This window comes from Geotrypetes seraphini, chromosome 8 (assembly GCF_902459505.1).
Source record: "Geotrypetes seraphini chromosome 8, aGeoSer1.1, whole genome shotgun sequence".
In the NCBI taxonomy this organism is placed as follows: Eukaryota; Metazoa; Chordata; class Amphibia; order Gymnophiona; family Dermophiidae; genus Geotrypetes; species Geotrypetes seraphini.
In genome coordinates, this window is record NC_047091.1 from 2,733,132 (window position 1) to 2,755,154 (window position 22,023).

The window sequence follows — 22,023 nt, forward strand, 5'->3', positions numbered from 1 at the left end:
ATACGGGCCACATGTGGCCCAAAACGGCTCTCTCTGCAGCCCGATACGATTCTCAGTCCATGCTCCTGCTCTTCCCCCCTAGTCTCAACTTTAAAAGTGCCGCTGCCGCTTATCGAGGACCAACAAGCTAATTACGGCAGAGGGAATGAGTGCGGAGACTGACAGCAGCCTGCTAGGTTTACCCTGCAGGCTGCCGTAATTAGCTTGTTGGTCCTCGATAAGCTGCGGCGGTGCTTTTAAAGGTAAGACTAGGGGGGAAGAGCAGGAGCATGGAGTGAGAGCCGTATCGGGTGTGGCGGCGGTCATACGCAGAAGATGACCTCACTGGGTGTGGGAAGAAGCAGAGGTAACCCCCCCCACCCGCCACAAGGGCCCTCGTGGGATGGGGATTGCCAGGGACGCTGGATCTGGACACCAGGGGCGGGGACAGAAAAGGGCCTTGAGGAGGGGTGGGAAAGTAGATTTGAACCAAAATGGAGGGGGAAGACAGGGCAGATGCTGGGGTAGAGAGAGGAAACACCCTGAACCAAGGAGAGAGAGATGCCAGGCCCTGGGGAGGGGGAAGACAGAGAGAGACAGAAAGACCTGGATCAAAGGTGGGAGGACTCAAAATGTTAGCAGAAGGAAGATAGAGAGAGGGAGAAACCTGTAACAAAGGGGGGGGGGGGGCAGAAGAGATGGGGCTTGCATATAGTATATGGTGCATTGTGCATGATACTTTGAAGTCGGTACGTACAGAGATGGACAGCCAGTGCAAGTTTTTGTAGTAAGGATATATGGAGTCGAATTTTCTTAATTTGAAGATAAGTCGTATTGCTATGTTTTGGATTTGCTGCAGTTTGTGCAGGAGGGCATAGCTTATGCCGGCATAGAGGGAGTTACAGTTGTCCAACAATATCAACATCTTTGTTAGGATCGTGAAATGGTGTTGGTGGAAGTAAGGTCTGATTAGCCTGAGTTTTCTCATAAACCGCTTCGAACTTCACAGTATAGCGGTATATAAGAAATAAATTATTATTATTATACTGTAGAAGGTGTTTTTTCCGCAATTTGGAGATTTGGGGCTCATAGGAAAGGGTAGAGTCCAGTGTGATTCCTAGGACTTTGGAAGTATTGTCAATGTTCAGTTTGGTTCCTGAGGGTAAGGTGACAGTTGAGGGGGCTGTTTGTTGAGAACTGTGAAACCATAGTATTTTGATCTTCGTAGTGAGTTTATTGATAGTGGCCCGTGTGTGTATTTTCTCTATATTATTGGCTATTTTCAAGGGGATGTCATTGGATCTGTTTTCTGTTGGGATGAGCAGGAAGATATCAGCATATGACAGCAAGCATTCGTCATTAGTGAAGGGGATGTTGCCTAGGGAGCTCATGAATATATTGTAGAATAATGGGGATTGTGGAGAGCCTTGAGACACACCACAAGAAGTTTATCTTTCCGGAACAGGTAAGTTCTGTTTTGCAAGAATTCTTTGAACCAACTGAGTGCTGTGCCAGTGACTCCAATGTTAAGTTTTGTTAGGAGTATATGATGATTAACAGAATCAAATGCAGCAGAGATATTGAACTGGAGCAGTATTGCTTGGTGGCTCTTGCTTAGTGCTTGTTTGATTTTTGTGGTTAAGGTAACTAGGAGTAGCTCTGTGCTGTAGTGCAGGCAGAAGCCGAATTGTGTGGGGTGAAGGCAATTATGTTTTTCTATGTAGGCTGAGATTTGTTTACAGACATGGGTTTCCATTAGCTTTGCTAGTATAGGAATGCCTGCTATTGGCCTATAGTTGGAGGGGTCTGATGGGTCAGCGTTTATGTGAGGGCAATTTGGCCCATTTGGGGAGTTGGCCATGTTGAAGGAGGTTGGCGATCCAAGTGATGATGTGATCAGGGGCAGAGGCTAACAGCCAGTTAGGCAGTTGTCAAGGGCTGGGGGAGGAAAGTTTTTTTTAAGAGTTTGGCAGTGGTGGGGTTTTCTAAAGGTTCTAGTGCAGGGATCTCAAAGTCCCTCCTTGAGGGCCACAATCCAGTCGGGTTTTCAGGATTTCCCCAATGAATATGCATTGAAAGCAGTGCATACACATAGATCTCATGCATATTCATTGAGGAAATCCTGAAACCCCAACTGGATTGTGGCCCTCAAGGAGGGACTTTGAGACCCCTGTTCTAGTGTATTCCAGGCTTGGTCAGCATTGAAGGATTCTTCAATTACCTGTGGGGATGCGTACTCTGATGTTGCCGCAATGGTTGTATTTTCAACTTCTGATTGTACAGTTTTTATTTTGTTAAGGAAGTAATCGGCTAGGGTCTGGGCATCGGTTGTGAAGTTTTTTCAGAGAGGCCTAATTCCGGAGCGGTGGTTATGTTGCGCATTAGTTGAAAGAGCTTTGCAGATGATATTTTCCTGTTTTGTCCAATTAAGGATACCTTTGAGGCCACCACCCAATATATAGATAGGGTTGTTGAAGACTTCAGTGTATGAGCAAAACAAAACTTTCTTAAACTCAACAAACTGAAGACCAAGGTCCTCTGGTTTGGAAACTATAACTCCTTGACTTATATAGAATTGGTGTTGGTAACCAGAGAAAAACTCAAGATGGAGAGAACATCAAAGGTGTTGGGTGCAATTATAGACTCGGACCTTAACTTTGCTGACCAGATTAATTCCTTGGTTAGAAGTTTTTTCTTCAGACTAAGACAATTAAGTGCAATTGGATCTGTTCTGAGTCAGGCTAGCTTCAAGATAGTAGCAGTCCTGCTCCCTTAAACTATTGCAATTGTTTTGTGGTATTACTGAAAAAGAATGTGGGAGATTACAGCTACCAGACTAATCTTCCAATGAAGCCAATTAAAGAGAGTTACCCCACTCTTAAGGAAATTAAAGAGAATTCAATATAAAATTGCATGCATGGTCCACAGAGCCATTTATGGGGAGAATTCCATAGGACAAATCTCAGACATGATTGTTACAAACATTTTTTTTCAACTTGAGATTGACGCAGTGCTTTAAGATAGCCTTCCCTTCACCTTTGCGTGTACACCAAAAGAAGTCAAAACAAATCCACTTTTGCAGTCCAAGGCCCCAAAATTTGGAATGGACTCCTACAGCACCTGTGTCAACCAGACACATATTGCAACTTTAAGAGAATACTAAAGACTCATTTCTTCAAACCTATAATTCAAAATGCAAAGACATTTCTACTTTTAAACCTGTAATTCATTGTCCATGACCACCCATTAGAAATCTTGTTGTAAACCAGCAGCGGCAATTCTTATGTTCTTGTTAAAACTTAAGTCAGCCGCTCCCCCGACAACACACTCACCACATACCAGGACGTCCTGCGTGCTTGTACATGGTGAGCATGTTGTCGGGGCAGCGGCTGACTTAGGAGAGGAGAGAGAAGTCGCACGCATGCTCATTCAGGATGGCCAGTTTAGATGGGAGCTGAGAGAGCGCTGACGGACGGCAGAGGCATTGCCGAAGCAGGAGGGCAGCCGCATGGGGACCCCGAGGCAAGGAAGGCACCACTTTGGAATCGCTGTGCAGCACCCGCAGGCAAGTACTCACCCCTGTGCCACCATTGCTGAGTGCTCGTTTATCGGGGCAGTGCTCGGTTTACGAGACAAAAGTTTGTTGAGTGTTTTGCTCGTCTTGCAAAACACTCACAAACCGGTGCACTCAGCTTCACAGGGCTTTAAACTAGGTAAGTCGGGGGAGGGTACCCATTCACATATTAGTGCAGAAAGGAATTATCCTGATGAGGTGAGTCGAAACTCCGCTTCCATGTCCAAGGTAAGTACCCACATTGCAAACAGTTCTTTAGGAGTCACACTGACTCGGGTAGGATACGCCTCACAGGGACTTAGCAAACACAAGATATGGAGGGCCATGTATGTCAATGCACACAGTTTAGGTAACAAAATTCTAGAATTGGAGGCTGAAATAAGGAATGCCGACCTAGATGTGGTGGCAATATCTGAAACTTGGTTCACGGACTCACATGGATGGGATATGGCTATACCAGGCTACAATCTACTTCGTCAGGACAGAGAGGGCAGGTTAGGAGGGGGGGTTGCTCTATACATTAAAGAGGACATCAAAACCACCAGGATCACAGATGTCAATCAAAACCACCAGGATCACAGATGTCAAGTACACTGGGTAAACCTGGCAAAAGGCAGAGAAAAATGCCTGTGTCTAGGTGTGGTATACAGACCCCCAAGACAACTGGAAGACATGGACGCAGAATTAATTGAAGACATAGAGAATATCACTCTACGAGGAGAAGCTGTACTGCTAGGGGACTTCAATATGCCTGATGCAGACTGGAACTCATTTTCAGCGACAACCAGTGGTAGCAGGAGGCTCTTAACCTCCATAAAGGTGAGCACGTCTCAAACAAATGGTAATGGAGCTCACTAGGGCCCAGGCGATCCTCGACCTGGTACTCACCAACGGGGAAAGTGTCTCAGAGGTCTCAGTAGGAGATACGCTAGCCTCCAGCGACCACAACATAGTATGGTTCAACCTTAGGAAAGGCTTCCCTAGATCAAACACGAAAACAAAGGTACTCAATTTCCGGGGCACAGACTTCGCACGCATGGGAGATTTCGTCCATCGGACACTGCAGGACCAAGCGGAGACCGATGATGTAGAAGCTAAGTGGTTAACACTGAAATCAACCATACATGAAGCAACTAGCCGCTTCATAAAATCAGTAAATAAACGACAAAGAAACAATAAACCCAAGTGGTTCACCGCGGAGATCTCGCACCTCATTAAGGAGAAGAAAAAAGCGTTTCTCTCCTACAAGCGCACGGAGAAAAGAGAGGCAAAGGTAGAATATAGGACCAGGTCTACAGCAGTCAAAATGGCAGTTAGGGAGGCAAAACTTTGAGTGGAAGAAATTCTGGCAAAAAAACATTAAAAAGGGGGACAAATCCTTCTTCAGGTATATTAGTGAAAGAAAAAGGAACACAGGCGGGATAGTACACCTTAGAAGACCAGACGGAAGTTACGTGGAAGCAGATTCCGAGGGAGGGGGCAGGGTGCAGAACCTGGTGGCGGCCTGCAATAAGTCTGGGAGGCCCCCATTCTTGGGCCAATGTTTTTGACCCCAAAATCCTGGTTTATATTTGAGTATACAGTATACGGTACTCTCACATACCTGCTTTCCTCTCCTAAGAGTTTCATTTTCTCAGCTATTGTACCAGACTCTCTTAGCCCCACACTTTATGTACAGGTGCATGTATGATTCGACTCTCAAAAGCTTCTAAAATTAGAAGTCCATGTCTAGTTCCATTGGATGACGTCGACCCACATGTGAAAATTTGTGTCCTGCTGTCCTTGGAGAATACCTTTTGCAGTTGAGTAATTCCCGCTTTGCCACAGTTTCAGTAATAGCCTCCTTTTAATATGTCATAAGGTGATGCCTACCATGCGAGTTAACTTGGGTACTGAGGCCCAGATTCTATAAAAGTTGGTGCCTAGCTTAATTATTTAAAAAGCTTAATTGATGCCGATAACAAGCAATTAGCACCTAATTAATTGGAAAGTTAGGCACCTACTTTTTTCAGGAAGGAGCCTAGTCCAAGGCACCTACCAGAAAGTAGGCATGGTTAGGGGTGGATGGTGGACATGTTTTTCATGTAGGCACCTGTTTTGTACTTGGGCGCCTTCCGGTACCTGAGTCCATTTTAGGCACGATTCTATAAATGGCACCTAACTTAAGATTGACAGGCGCCATGTGCCACGTTTCTCGGCACTGTTTCGAGAATCAGGGCCTGAACCCTATCTGCATCATGCGACTGGTAGCTCATTAAGCACACACAGCTTTCTGCATTGGCCTTAGAGTGAGATAGAAATGTCTGGGGAAGTTCATTGTTTTCTTTCCTTTAGAAGATGCACAGAGGACAGCTTAAGCTAGTGTGTTGGGAGAAGGGGGAGGAATTATCTACAGTCCATTCAAAGCACATGGATAGGAATGTGTTTCTGCTACAGCTGCTTACGTCACCCTCTGCTGGATTCAGCTAGGCTGACACAGTCGGACACACTAGGGGAGGGGGAGTTATTTAGAGACACAAATGCATAATGGAACTGTAGCTGAGAAGCTTGGGGACAGTGATTTTTCTTTTATGTACAGGAGAGAGGTGAGTATTTTTTAAACTGAATATTTTATCTCTTGAGGGTGAAGACAGAGTTGAAACCTAAGCAGTATACACGTGCGTATGCAGTTCTTTCTATATCGGCATATGACCACTTGAAATTTCTCACATCTGGAGTTGAGGGAATTTGAACGCTTTGTGATTCTGACTTCTTCCATTGGTAACTTTCTATTCATTGATATATTTTTAGAAAACTTTCTTTAATGTTTGCATCACCTGAGCGCTGTAATAATTAATAACACAAAGACACAGACTTCACCCTAGTCTGTGTTACTATGTGATGAGCAATTGCTGTGAGCTATGTGTGTTTACCCACTGGACAGATCGAGATTACAGCAGGAAACTAGCCCTATGAAGTATAACTTAGAGAATGACATGGGAAAAAATTTGTCCCCATCCCCGTTAGCTCAGTTCCCACGAGCTCGGTCGCCGTCCCCGCAAACCATCTGATCTCATCCGCACAAGCCTCAAATAATTTTATAAGAACATAAGAACATAAGAACTGCCATCTCCGGATCAGACCTTCGGTCCATCAAGTCCGGCGATCCGCACACGCGGAGGCCCTGCCAGGTGTACACCTGGCGTAATTTATAGTCCACCATATCTTTATATGCCTCTCTTAAGGAGATATGCATCTAGTTTGCTCTTGAAGCCTAGGACGGTCGATTCCGTCATAATCTCCTCTGGGAGGGCATTCCAGGTGTCAACCACTCTCTGAGTGAAGCAGAACTTCCTGACATTAGTCCTGAACCTGTCCCCCCTTAGCTTCATTACATGTCCTCTAGTCCGTGTCAAATTGGACAATGTAAATAATCTTCTCTGCTCTATTTTGTCGATTCCTTTCAGTATTTTGAAGGTCTCGATCATATCCCCACGCAGTCTCCTTTTCTCAAGGGAGAACAATCCTAGTGTTATAAGTCTGTCCTCGTATTCCAGTTTCTCCATACCCTTCACCAGTTTTGTTGCTCGTCTCTGCACCCTCTCCAGCAGTTTTATATCCTTCTTTAGGTAGGGAGACCAATGTTGGACGCAGTATTCCAAGTGTGGTCTGACCATTGCCCTATAAAGCGGCATTATAACTTTCTCCAATCTACTCGAGATTCCTTTCTTTATCATGCCCAACATTCTATTTGCCTTCTTTGCCGCTGCCGCGCATTGTGCCGACGGCTTCAGGGTCCTATCTATCAGTACACCCAGGTCCTTTTCTTGTTCACTCTTCCCCAGAGTTGCACCTGACATTGTATACTCGTATTCCTTATTCTTATTGCCTAAATGCATTACCTTGCATTTCTCCACATTGAACTTCATCTGCCATTTCTCCGCCCATGTTTCTAACCGACACAAGTCGCTCTGGAGTTTCTCTCTATCCTCCTGCGATCTGATCGCCCGGCATAGTTTTGTATCGTCTGCAAACTTGATGATCTCACTGGATGTTCCTTCCTCCAGGTCATTGATATAAATATTAAAAAGGATCGGCCCAAGTACCGAGCCCTGGGGTACACCACTAGTCACTTTCTCCCAGTCGGAGAACTTCCCATTTATGCCCACTCTCTGCTTTCGGTTTTCCAGCCATTTGCCTATCCATCTTTGTATATCTCCCTCTATGCCATGGCTTTGTAGTTTCCTGAGAAGTCTTTCGTGTGGAACTTTGTCGAACGCTTTCTGGAAGTCCAAGTATATTATGTCCACCGGCTTCCCACTATCAATTTGCTCGTTCACGGTCTCAAAAAATTGGAGTAAATTCGTCAAACATGATTTCCCTTTCCTGAATCCATGTTGACTGGGTTTCATCAAGTCATGTGCGTCCAAGTGCCGGACTATGCTATCCTTGATCAGTGCTTCAACCATCTTGCCAGGGACAGACGTAAGACTCACAGGTCTATAGTTGCCCGGTTCCCCTCTCGATCCTTTTTTGAAAATTGGGGTGACGTTCGCTATCCTCCAGTCGTCCGGTATCTGTCCAGTTCTGATTGTCAGGTTTGCAAGTTTTTGCAATAACTCTCCGATTTCAACCTTCAATTCCTTTAAGACTCTCGGGTGAATTCCATCCGGTCCAGGGGATTTGTCACTTTTAAGTTTGTCGATCTGATAGTATATCTGGTCTAAGTCCACTTCAACTGTGGTGAGGCTGTCTTCTATTTCTCCTGCAAACACTTTCTCCACTTCAGGTATTGTTGAGGTGTCCTCCTTCGTAAAGACGGACGCAAAGAAGGAATTTAGTTTGTCTGTGATTTGTTTATCTTCCTTGATGTACCCTTTTCTTCCCTGGTCGTCCAGGGGTCCCACTGCCTCTTTTGCAGGTTTTTTCCCTTTCACGTATCTAAAGAAGGGCTTGAAGTTTTTGGCCTCCTGGGCTATTTTTTCCTCATATTCCTGTTTGGCATCCCTCACCGCCTTGTGACATTTCTTCTGATCATCTTTATGTTTGTTCCAAGCTTCGGTTGTCTTTATGCATTTCCATTTTTTGAAAGAGTCCTTCTTTTCTTTTATGGCTTCCTTCACCTGTATGGTAAGCCATGCCGGTTCTCTTTTGCTCTTTGTTCTCCGATCTTTGGAAATCCTCGGAATGTAGAGATCTTGTGCTTCTGTGATAGTATTTTTCAGTAGGGACCATGCCTGATCTACCGTTTCAAGTTTGTCCACCATCTTCTCGAGTCGTTTTTTCTACCATGGCTCTCATGCGATCGTATTTACCCTTTTTAAAGTTTAAGGTGGTGGTTAAGGTTTTGGCATGTTTCCCTTTCCCGATGTCAAGTTTAAAGTTGATTACATTGTGATCACTCGTTCCCAGTGGAACCATGACTTCCACTTCTGTTATCGGTCCCGTGAGGCCATTTAGGACCAAGTCCAGGGTGGCGTTGCCTCTTGTCGGCTCTTTTACCATTTGTTCCAGGAAGCAATCCCCTAGCACCTCCAGGAACTTGGCCTCCTTGCCGCAGTTGGAGGTTGCTAGTTTCCAGTCTATCCCTGGGAAATTGAAGTCTCCCAATATAATTACATTGCCTATCTTGCATTCTTGTTTGATTTCCTCCATCATTTCTGAGTCAGTTTCCTCCGCCTGTCCTGGGGGACGATAGTAAAGGCCAATTTTACTGAACTTATTTTATTAAAGTATAAAAAGAAATAATATTCTGTACAATTGTCATTTTATAAATTCAGCTGGCAGGACTTTGTTTATAAATGTTTATCCACACAACTAATATACTACTTTATCCTAAAGCAAAAAAAAAAAAAGAAAAGAAATAGAAATTTTTTTCTACCTTTGTTGTCTGGTTTCTGCTTTCCTCATCTTCTCGGCATTCTATTCCTTCCATCCACTGTCTGCCTTCTCTCTGCCTCTTCCATATAGCATCTGCTCTGTTATTGTGTCTCTCCCTCCACAACCCCCACCCCCTCAATTGGTCTGGCACCCATCTCCTTCAGAGTTTTATCCCCTCTCTCTCCTACCCATGAACATGCAGCGTCTGCTCCTCCCCTCTCACTCTCCACTTCCTTCCAGCGTGTTCTCCTCACTCCCCTATCCATTTCCATGCAGTGTCTGTTCCTCCATCTCCTCCCCCTCTCTTTTCACTTCCTTTCAGTGTGTTCCTCTCTCTCTCCCCTACCCATTTCCATGCAGTATCTGCTCCTCCCTCCCCTCTCTGTCCACTTCCTTCCAAGTTTCAAGTTTATTAAAAAAATTTTATTCTGCTTAATCAAATTTCTAGGCGTGTTCTCCTCTCTCTCCTACCCATTTCCATGCAACGTCTGTTCCTCTCTCCCCTCCCCTCTCTCTCCACACTTCCCTTCAGCGTCTTTAACGGTCCAGCAGCCCCTAAACACATGGACCCTAAAAGGTAGACCAATTGGCTCAAGATTTAAGAAAATATATAGAGCTGAATGATACTGATAGTATTAACCCCATACTTTTATGGGAAGCCCTGAAAGCAGTCCTCCAAGGCAAGGTGATTGCATTAGAAGTGTAGAGCAAACCTTCAAGTGAAACAAACAAAGAGGAGGGAACTAATTGATCTAGAGGGCAAAGTAAGAGGATGAGCTAGATCTGGGCAAGAGAAAGTACAACTAGCTAAACTTAAAGCAGAATTAAAAGACCTGGAATTGGCTAGTATAGAAGAGGCTCTGCATAAAATGCGTCAGCAATACTTTTAATTTAACAATAGAACAAATAGGCTCCTGGTTCACAAATTAAAAATACATGCCACAAGAAACAATATTGTGAGTGTAGTGGACAGGTAGAGAGCACGCTGTACAACATGAAGAAAGACCTAGCGAAGCTTGAAGAATGGTCTGAAATTTGGCAGCTAAAATTTAATGCTAAGAAATGCAAGGTCATGTATTTGGGCTGCAAAAACCAGAGGGAATGGTACAGTTTAGGGGTGAAGAACTTATGTGCATGATGGAAGAGCGGGACTTGGGTGTGATTGTATGTGATGATCTTAAGGTGGCTAAACAGGTTGAAAAGGTGACAGCGAAAGCTAGAAGGATGCTAGGTTGCATAGGGAGAGATATGGCTAGTAAGAAAAAGGAGGTATTGATGCCTCTGCATAAGACTCTGGTGAGACCTCATTTAAAATATTGTGTACAATTCTGGAGGCCGCACCTTCAAAAAAATATAAAAAGGATGGAGTCGGTTCAGAGGAAGGCTACTAAAATGGTGTTGTGGCCTTCGTGATAAGGCGTATGGGGACAGACTTAACAATCTCAATCTGTATACTTTGGAGGAAAGGCAGGAGAGGCGAGATATGATAGAACAGGGGAGATATGATAGAACAGGCTTTAACTAAGAAGAAGGGGAAAGCCGACAGTCGACCAAGTGTCGACGATTCGGAAGAAGGTATCCCGTGAAGATACTAAGTGGGAAAAATGCAGGGATCAAACAACGGGCAAAACACAGGAGTTGACTGATCCAGAAGAGGAGGATAAGAGGATTGTAGCACAGGAGAAGAAAATAAAGATCGAAGCACAGGGAAAGGAAATGAAGGCAAAAAAATACCAGGACTTAAATTGCATATATACTAATGCAAGGAGCCTAAGGAACAAAATGGGGGAATTAGAAGTCATGGCCAAAATTGAGAACCTAGACATCATTGGAGTCTCCGAAACATGGTAGAATGAAGAAAACAAATGGGACATAGCACTGCCAGGATACAAACTCTATCGCGAAGACAGGCCAGGTCAGAAAGGAGGAGGAATAGCCCTATATATAAAAGAAAGCATACACTCGACCAGAGTGGACACAACTGCGACGACCAACAAATTGGATTCGCTATGAATTAAAATACCAGGAAGGAAAGGGCCTGAGATAAATATGGGCCTGTACTATCGTCCACCTGGGCAAACCGAAGCTACCGATGAAGAAATGGAAGCCGAGATGAAATGAGAATGCAAAAGCAAAATTATTATGGGAGACTTCAACTATCCCGGGATAGACTGGAGTCTTGGAGACTCAAAATGCGCTAGGGAGACCGGATTCCTGGAGACTGTACAGGACTGCTTCATGGAGCAGCTTGTCAGAGAACCGACGAGAGGGAATGCCACTCTGGATCTAATCCTTAATGGGCTAAGAGGGCCTGCAAAGGAAGTGGAAGTAGTGGGACAGTTGGGAAACAGCGATCACAATATGATCAAGTTCAAAGTTGAAGTAGGAATACCGAAGGGAAAGAGAACCACAGTGACAACTTTCAACTTCAACAAAGGAAACTACGAAGCGATGAGGGTAATGGTAAGGAAGAAACTTAGGAACAGCTCAAAGAAATGGCAGACTGTAGAGCAAACCTGATCTTTATTCAAGGATACGGAGAGCAAGGCGCAAAATCTGTATATCCCCAGATTCAGAAAAGGGTGCAAAAAGAGCCAAACAAAAGACCCAGCGTGGATAACTAAAGAAGTGAAGAAAGCAATAGGTGATAAGAAGAATTCATTCAAGAAATGGAAAAAGGGCAAAACCAAGGAGAATTGGAAAGAACACAGGAAGTATCAAAAAGAATGTCACCTCATGGTTAGAAAAGCAAAAAGAGAATATGAAGAGAGGCTAGCCAGGGAAGCACGAAATTTCAAACCATTCTTCAGATATGTTAAATGGAAGCAGCCGGCTAGGGAGGAGATGGGACCGCTGGATGACAGAGATAGGAAGGGAGTGGTGAAGGAGGAGAAAGAAGTGGTGGAAAGATTAAACATGTTCTTTTAGTCAGTATTTACAAAAGAGAACACATCCAACTTACTGGAACCTGAACAAATCTTCAAAGGAGACCAAGCAGAAAAATTAACATCCATAGAAGTAAGTCTTGAAGACGTACACAGGCAGATAGAAAAATTAAAAACTGAAAAATCACCGGGCCCGGACGGAATCCACCCTAGGGTACTGAAAGAACTAAAGAATGAAATAGCAGAACTACTACAGCAAGTTTGTAATCTATCCCTGCAAACAGGCGTGATCCCGGAGGATTGGAAGATAGCCAATGTTACACCCATCTTTAAAAAGGGATCAAGAGGTGACCTGGGGAACTACAGACCGGTAAGTCTGACCTCGGTTCCGGGGAAAATGGTGGAAGCACTGATAAAAGACAGCATCGAGGAGCATCTAGAAAGGAATAAACTTATGATAACAAGCCAACATGGCTTCTGCAAGGGAAGATCGTGCCTAACGAACTTATTGCATTTCTTCAAAGGAATTATCAAACGGATGAACAAAGGGGACCCCACAGACATCGTATACTTAGACTTCCAAAAAGCCTTTGACAAGTTACCCCCAGTGGTGTACCAAGGGGGTGGGTGGGGGGCGCGGTCCGCCCCGGGTACACGGCCGGCCAGGTCTGGGTCCTCCTGCACCTCAGCATCTCCTTCCTTTCCCCCGGTCTGCGCCGCTGCAGCCTTATCTAAGGTGAACAGGACTGTCCCCTTTTTAGATCCCCTGTCCCGTTATCCCCACGCACAGCTTCGGGATGCCAACCTCGGGGAGCTGAGGCTGTGGCTCTAACCACTATGCCACACTCTCCTAGAGTATAGCATTGGGTGCATCATATTTATACTTGTTTTGCTATCATTGTTCATAATTTAGATAGAAATCTTCAAGGACTCCCAGCCCTTTCCAAGCCACCTTCCTCTTCTCATGAAGCTGCTGATGTTGGGAGGTATGCAAAGTGTGGAGTTAGAGAAAGGGGAGGAAATTACAGCAGTTCCACCTTTTAAGAACAAAGTGTTTTACTCATGTGAGAACAAACTGGAACTTCCAGTTCTGTGGAGTTTAAAAAAGCAAATGGAACACAGGAATGAACAGCCTGCAGGTGTGTGTAGTAAACTGAGTAATGCTGGTACAGGACATGTCACCTGCCAGTATGAGGTAAGTCAGGCTGCACTGAGGTGGTTGGTAAAAGTAACCTAGAAATGAAGGGCCCTCACATGGGAGTGCTCTGCTTTTTAGAGGTGGTGCATTGTATTTTATGACCCACCTCACCTCATTTGAAAGCCCAGTCTTGAACGTCTTTGGTACGTACGCCATTTTTCAATATTCTTTGGTGAAAGTGCTACATTGAGGGGCACTGGAGGGGAAACTGGAAGCTCTCCTGTCTCTGGAGGTATCACCGCCATAATATTCAACTCTCCCCATTACTATTCAACCTATATATCTGACCTGTTGTTGACATAACCACGAAGCATCAAATCCAAATTCACTCCTTTGCTGATGACATTCAATTACCATATTTTTTCGCTTCATAAGATGCATTTTTTCCACCCCAAAAAGGAGTGGAAATAAGGGTGCCTTTTTAAAATTCTGGTGCCCTCCCCCACTGGACGCAGATGCCTGCCTGGTCCCCCCAAACACTGACATCTGATGCGGCTGCCTCCGAGTCCTCTTCTTTTCCCTTTTGACAGAGTGGCGCACAAGGCTGTCTGCCTGGTCCTCGTGGGAAGCAGCACGGGACCAGGCAGACTCAGATCTTCATACCATCTCAGGAATTGGGTTGCTTGTGCAGATCAGTAAGTTGTTTGGGAACCCATCGTGCACAGACTTTCCTGTATCCCAAGTTGTCATTCATTATGGCAAATGCAGATCCATTTCTGATATCCAAATTTGCAGCCAATTGAGACACCCTTATCCATTGGTCTTCTCTAAGCAAGGCATCTACCCCGTCAATGCGCTCTTGTGTGCGCAGTGTTGATGGGCAACCAGAATGACCTTCATCGGTTATACCTGTTCTTCCTGCTTTAAACCTTTTTACCAACTCATACACCTTTTGTTGATTCATGGTGCTATATTCATACTGAATCAAAATTCAAAAGTGAATTTCTACAGGCTTCACTCCCTCTGCCCAAAGAAAGCGCACTATTGCACATTGTCCTTCTTGCAATGGAGCATCCATGTTTCTGACCTTGTGGCTGCCACACGACTAAGGCCGATTTCTGCATTGTGTGTGTGAATGAACTAGCCAACAGGCAAGGTACAAGTACATATGTTGCATTTTGCTAGCTCTATTCCAGTTATCGCATAATTGACAATTGCCTTTAATTTTTGATTCGCTCTTGTATATTTTCAAAAAAAATGTTGTGCAGCATCCTGCCCTCTGCATAGCACGACCATGTAGACAGGGAAGGACTTGGCTGGATAAGTTGTCTATATGTGTTACATCTTACGAACTCTAGAAAGAAGCTCTCTTTGGTACTATGGTGAGCGTTAGCAGCAAATTTGAGAGAAAGAGATCATAATTCACATAGCCTAACTTAGAAGTAAGGTTCATTCCTGTCATGGTAAGTGTCAAACTAATCCATTTGGAGAAATTGCCCCCAAAATAAAAGTTAGGAAAGCACTGAAAGCCCCACCAAAGCCTAGATGTATTCAAAGGAGGAAACTCAAGTTTAGAAGGAAGAGGAGGAGCTCTGAACATTGTGTATGCTGCACAAAGTAGAGCTGGATTGACTATCTCATGCCTGCTATTCAATATTTCTCACACATGCCCAGAAAGCCGCTGCTAGTACGCCTTATGGATGCAAGGTACTGAGATCGTAGTCCATATGTCAGTCTGGACCTGAGCATCAAGTAGGAGCGACTTTCTCACTCTTTCTGGTGCATACTGGTGCACTTTTAAACCTGATTGGGCACATAGGTTGGGAAACACTGATGTAGGCAATTTTTCTGCTTCTGTTTAGGGGTGAAGAACTTATGTGCATGATAGAAGAGCGGAACTTGGGTGTGATTGTATGTGATGACCTTAAGGCGGCCAAACAGGTTGAAAAGGTGATGGCGAAAGCTAGAAGGATGCTAAGTTGCATAGGGAGAGGTATGGCCAGTAGGAAAAAGGAGGTATTGATGCTTCTGTATAAAACTCTGATGAGACCTCATTTAGAATATTGTGTACCATTCTGAAGGCCGCACCTTCAAAAAGATATAAAAAGAATGGAGTCGGTCCAGAGGAAGGCTACTAAAATGGTGTGTGGTCTTTGTCATAAGGCGTATGAGGACAGACTTAAAGATCTCAATCTGTATACTTTGGAGGAAAGGCAAGAGAGGGGAGATATGATAGAGACATTTAAATACCTATATGGCATAAATGCACATGAGTCAAGTCTCTTTCATTTGAAAGGAAGCTCTGGAATGAGAGGGCATAGGATAAAGTTAAGAGGCTCTGGAGTAATCTGAGGAAATACTATTTAATAGAAAGGGTGGTAGTTGCATGGAACAATCTCCCGGAAGAAGTGGTGGAGACAGAGACTGTGTCTGAATTCAAGAGGGCCTGGGAAAGGCACGTGGGATATGTCTGAGAGAGAAAGATATAATGGGTACTAGGCAGAGCTCTAATTGTACAGAATGGAATTGCATATGCCTTCATGGGAGAGTGGATGAGATTGTGTTACGTAATGAAAGCTGAAGGATAGGCAGGTGCCAGCAAGTGCTGGAATCTGTACAGTACATTCAGTATGGCTGGAATTTGTGTTATGCAATAAACTGCACACAGAGCAGAACAGACTGTGAAAATCCTGGAAGAGTTAAGAACATGCTCTCAAACACCTTACTGTAATTTGACGTGTCTGAAACTGCTGTCATGGCACAAATACGATCTGCTTCCACTTTTGGATATATTTGTGCAAAATTATCATAGCAATCAGAGGTCAATAAAACATTCATTTAACACAGCTGGGGGAGTTATTTTAGTCACATGCCATCAGATTCTAGTCTTAGTGACATATCATAAACAAATTTAAGAGAATCCTGGTTAAATAAAGAGGTATACACCAAAGACACTGAATACAGAAAAATGTCAGAACTGGCCACTAGCACAATGAGCCTATTTTCTATTCTCTCCCCCATCCAAGTAGTGCAGTCTTCTAAGCCAGCAGACAGTCTGCAGCTTCTTCTGGTACCCAGCTAAGATAGCCTTAAGTCCACCGTCTCCATAGCATTCCTGTCCAACAAGGGAACAGCAGACCTGACTACATGAATCAAGCTGAGGTTCAACATGCAGGATGCAGAAAGCTACTGTGGGCCCAACTGCATAATTAAGAGAGTTGAACATGGTTTGTATGTGTTAACTTTGCTAATGAGGCCATTGAGTATGAGAGGTAAATCCCACTGTTATCCCAAACCCTCTCTGCTCCTCTTCCTCCATTCTCCATCTCTGCAAATAATACTATTATCATTCCAGTCTCCTCTGCTCGCAACCTTTGAGTAGTCTTCTTCCAACCTCTCATTTTTTATGCACATCCAACTGCTGAAGCCTGTCGCTTCTATCTGTACATCACCACCAAAATTCGCCCCTTTCTGCACACATTACCTGAACCTTGTCCACACTCTCATAACCTCACACTTAAGACTACTGCAATTTACTTCTCTAACAGGTCTCCCGCTGAACTTCCTCTCCCCCCCTGCAATCAGTGCAAAACTCAGCTGCATGACTTATGTTCTGTCAATCTTACTACACTCACCTTACCCCTGTCCTCAAATAACTTCACTGGCTCCCTATCTGCCTTCGCATACCATTCATATTCCTATTACTAACAGTTTCTCATCTCTCTTATCTCTTCTTATATGCCTTCCCAAGAACTTCGTTCTTCAAATAAATTGCTTTTATCTGTACCCTTCTCCACTGCCAATTCCAGACTTGAATAAACTACCTGAGTTTGTTCATCACGCCGTTTCCCTTGTTTAAAAGAAGACTGAAAACTCACCTTTCTGATATAGCCTTCAATTCATAACCCTATTCACCACCAATTCATAACACTGCTCACCATCAGTGGTGTACCGGGGGGGGGGGGGAGGTCCACCCCGGGTGCAGGCTTAGGGGGGTGCACAGCTGGCCAGGTCCGTAAAATTCAGCTGTGAATTTGAAACAGCTCCCTTTCTCCCTTCCTGCCCCTTACCTAGTGGCCGCGTGTCTAAATTACCTTCTTACAGCAGCTGGAGTTGCGTGTGGCTGCCATAAAGGTCATCTCTGACGCAACCGGAAGTTGCATCAGAGACGACCTTTACGGCAGCCATACAGCAGCTGGCTGCTGTACAAAGGCAGTTTAGACGTCGCCGGCCACAGGGCAGGGACGTTTGTCGGACCGGGCCTGTTGTCCGGGGGGGGGGGGGGGGGGGAGAAAGTGCCACGAAGGTAAGGGGCAGGGAGGGAGAAAGAGAGGAAAGTGGATTGGAGAGGAAAAGACGCTGAAGGGAAATGGGTAAAACAGAGGGGGGAGGATACTGAAAGCACATGGGGAAGACAGAGGGGGGGAGAAGGACGCTGAAAGCACATGGGGAAGAGAGAGTGGGGAGGGAAGAAGACAGAGATGCCAGACTGGGGCGAGCAGAGGGAAGAAGATGGGTGCCAGACCAATTTGGAAGGGGGAGCAAGGGAGAGGCACAGTAACAGAGCAAATGGAAGACGCAGAGAGAAGAGAGACAGTGGATGGAAGGAATTGAATGAGAAGATGAGGAAAGCAGAAACCAGAGAAGACAAAGGTAGAACAAAAATTTTCTATTTATTTATTGCTTTAGGAGACATGTTTCACTGTTTCTGTGGTGTTGCATTGTATGCAGAGTCCAGCTTCTTGGTGGTTCAATTTAACTTTTGTCTATGTATTTCTATTTTATCCCCCCTTTTACAAAACTGTGGAGCGTTTTTTAGCGCCAGCCGTGGTGGTAGCAGCTCTGATGCTCAGAATTCTATGAGCGTCAGAGCTGTTACACCCTGGCTAAAATCCACACTACAGTTTTGTAAAAGGGGGAGGGGTTAGTTTGTGATGACATATTCCATATTAGGTGAAGGTGTTCTGTGTGTTCGAAAGACAAGGTTTTCTGTTAGGATTGACGGTGTAGGATTGATCTGTGCTGGTCTGGCTTGTTTAGTTTTACAATGGGTGTATTGATGTTGTACTGTTCACTGCAGTATGTAAGATGCTGCCTTTTCCTAGGTACTCATGTGTGACGTGTGGCTTGTTACTAAAAATCATGTTTTTCGTACAAATGGGGGGGTGCCAAAAAATGATGGGCCCTGGGTGTCACATATGCTGGGTACGCCACTGCTCACCACCCTAGCCAGCAGATTAATTATCCCCCCTAACTGTATCCTCCATCCTGGCATCCTGTCCGTTGATTGTAAGCTGTTTTGAGCAGGGACTGTCTCCTTCATGACTGTACAGCGCTGCATATATCTGGTAGTGCTCTAGAAATAATTAATAGTAGTAGTAAATGGGGGGCTTCTGATATGTGGCTACAATGAGAATTTTTTCATCAGGTTTGGCGCTGCATACAAGGTGGTGTAGAGAGGATTTCATGCCTGGTTGGTTTTTGTCTTTAGATTTAAATGCCAGTTTTTTCATCTTTTGCAACCTAAAGGAAGCCTCTGCAAGGTTCAGAGGCAGACAGGAGATAAGAGACAAGTTAAAATACGTATCGGTGCATATTCTTCTGTACCTAAATACAAGCCTTGCCAAATTTGCTTACATATTGAGACATAGAACAGACACTTCTGTTTTCTTTTGGACAGGCACACTAGAACCTGTGCTTACTGTGAAATCGTCCAGCACCTGCATCCCCTCCCTCCCTTTTAGGAGCAAGTTTTCTGGATGTAAAATTGAATACATTTAACTTTCGGTATTATGCTCGCGGTAGAAGCCAGGCGCACAGATGTTTTATCCTTAGCTATTTCACCCCTGAGTCGTTGACTGGCCTAACTATTCTGAATTTTTCTGTTCCTTATTTTTAAACAAGGAAGGAATGGAGAACTGTGCGTGGACCTTGTGGCACTTTCAACTTTGACCTTATTGATATTGAAAATAACCTCATGCTTATTGGATCAAGATCACTTCCAGTAGGGTAGGTGCCAAGACAATGCTCTGTGTTCAGTTGGTGAATTTTCTCTAAAATTATTGTGACCTCGAAAAAGTCAAACAGATTAAATTACTGCTCTAGATGGATAAAAGCTAAAAATTAAATAGAGAAAACACTTATCTTCTAGCAAAATGATCTTCTCTGAGCAATGCAATTACTATGGGTTAAGACCTTCATCCCAGACAGGCATTACCTGACAGTAGGGAAGAAAACAAAGAAAATTGCTGGAGGAGGAGTAAATCCAATGGGTGGAACACAGAGAACGCTGAGAGACTGAGGATAGGACAGGAGAGGAAAACAATGAGTTCCAAGTCGATGAGGGCTATTAAGGGAGGAGCCAACCAAACCTTTTATAGAGTACTGACAACCTAAGCCAAGCGTAAAGATTTTTATCTCCCTTGAATCCCCATGCAGGTGTGCGTTGCCGTTCTTGCACTGATGTCCAGTTCTCTGCTGTAAATCTCGTAAAGATCAGAAAGCATTTCCAATGTCTCTGCTGGAAAAAAGGACTACAAATACCAATAAGGAGAAAGCAAGCATGACGGCCTGTATCAAAAGTGAGAACGTGGGCTCTGAGGAGCACAAAGGGCAGCTAAAGAATGTCCCACCAAATCAGGACTCCTGCCAGTCATCCAGTGGGTCAGAAAAGGATTCAGGATTTTCAGGTATGTACACTTGCTTCTCAACTGTGGTGTTTTTAGAGCATGAATGTCATCATCCTACCCTGAAAGATATAAGCAGTGTGCACAAAAGCCACACTTCTCGATGTGTCTACTGTTTATTTAGAATTTTGTGATTTTCTGGCTATTTTTTCTGACATCCCCCTTTCTCAGCTATTACCCTCTCTATTTCCTTTGCTTTTTCCCTGACTGCTGCCTGCTCCTTGCTCCCCCACTCCCAGCTGCTACTGTAGGTTTTGTTATTGACCCCTTTTTTCATGGCCCAGCCTCCTTTCTCTCAGCCGTTCTGTCTGTTTCTGTCCCCATCTGCTGCACCTCTCTGTAAAAACATATTTATCAATGACCTGGAAACGGAGGCAAAGTGTGAGGTTATAAAATTTGCAGACGATACCAAACTCTGCGCCAGAGTTAGGACCAGGGAGGAGTGTGAGGAACTGCAAAGGGACCTCGATAAGCTGGAGGACTGGGCAAACAAATGGCAAATGCGCTTTAACGTAGATAAATGCAAGGTCATGCACATAGGGAAAAAGAACCCGTTGTTCGAGTATAAAATGGGGGGGAGATTGCTGGAAGACACCGGACTTGAGAGAGACTTGGGTGTGCTAGTGGATCCATCCATGAAACCATCCGCACAGTGTGCAGCAGCCTCGAAGAAAGCCAACAGGATGCTGAGCAACATCAAGAGGGGCATATCAACCAGGACGCGGGAAGTCATCATGCCGCTGTATCGAGCGATGGTGCGCCCACATCTGGAATACTGCGTTCAATATTGGTCGCCGCACCTCAAGAAGGACATGGCAGTTCTTGAGAGAGTCCAAAGGAGGGCAACGAAACTGGTAAGAGGGCTGGAAAACTGCCCATATGCTGAGAGGCTGGATAAACTGGGGCTCTTCTCTCTGGAAAAGAGGAGGCTCAGGGGGGATATGATAGAGACCTTCAAAATACTTAGGGGCATAGAGAGGGTGGACAGGGACAGGTTCTTCAGACTAAAAGGGACGACAGGTACGAGGGGGGCACTCAGAGAAACTGAAGGGAGATAGGTTCAAATCAAATGCAAGGAAGTTTTTCTTCACCCAAAGGGTCGTGGACAAATGGAATGCGCTCCCGGAGGAAGTGATCCGGCAGAGTACAGTACAGGGATTCAAACAGGGATTGGACAGATTCCTGAGGGAAAAGGGGATCGTGGGGGTACTGAGGGAGGTGCTGGGGTGTTGCATAAGTATAGACAGCTCACCAGGTCGTGCAGGTGCAAGGCCGGAGGGTTAGGACATTGATGGGAAGATAGGACTTCGATGAGAAACCTAGGGGGCAAGGGGGCCCCTTCTGGTGATTAAGGCAGGTCATGACCTGTTGGGCTGCCGCGGGGGCGGACTGCTGGGCGGGATGGACCTCTGGTCTGACCCGGCAGAGGCACTGCTTATGTTCTTATGTATGGTGCTGAGTCAGACCAAAGGTCCATGAACCCAAGAATCCTATCTCTCAATGGTGAATCTGGATCACAAATATCAAAGCAGGATCTCCAAAAGTATATCCTCAGTGGTTCTGTATTTCTGGGTGCTTCATTTTTCTTTCTCTTGCTGCCTTCTTTTTCAGCAGTTCTGCATCTTTTGCTTTGCTCCTGCTTTCCCTTTCTCTCTTTAGAAATCATGCTCTCCTTTTAGTCATTGTTGGGATGGGATGTGAACCGTCAGTTAATTGCAGCTGCACAGTTGTAAGTGAGGCTGCTTGAATAGAAAGGGTACCAAACTCATGTGGAACAGGGTACAGGACATAAAGGCCGTGGTAAGGAGGAAACAATAAGTGTTTCCTATTGATAGAATTGCTAGCTGGCTCTGGGTCATCGATTCCTGTTTTAACCTTGTTGCATCCATGGTAGGGCGAGAG

The 22,023-nt window shown here is 44.9% G+C and overlaps 1 protein-coding gene across 6 annotated transcripts in view; it reads left to right on the forward strand.

Moving 5' to 3' along the window:
- Positions 1 to 22,023, forward strand: part of CIPC (CLOCK interacting pacemaker) — a 52,522-nt gene that overhangs the window by 21,329 nt on the left and 9,170 nt on the right. For 3 of the 6 annotated variants that reach the window (XM_033957072.1, XM_033957071.1, XM_033957073.1), the window contains exon 2: positions 19,874 to 20,124. In XM_033957072.1, the coding sequence (XP_033812963.1) occupies positions 19,947 to 20,124 (178 nt within the window). In that variant the 5' untranslated portion in view covers positions 19,874 to 19,946. Of the gene's footprint in view, positions 1 to 18,025; positions 18,089 to 19,339; positions 19,445 to 19,873; positions 20,125 to 22,023 lie in introns of those variants that run through there. The other 3 variants (XM_033957069.1, XM_033957068.1, XM_033957070.1) reach the window with 2 other exon arrangements.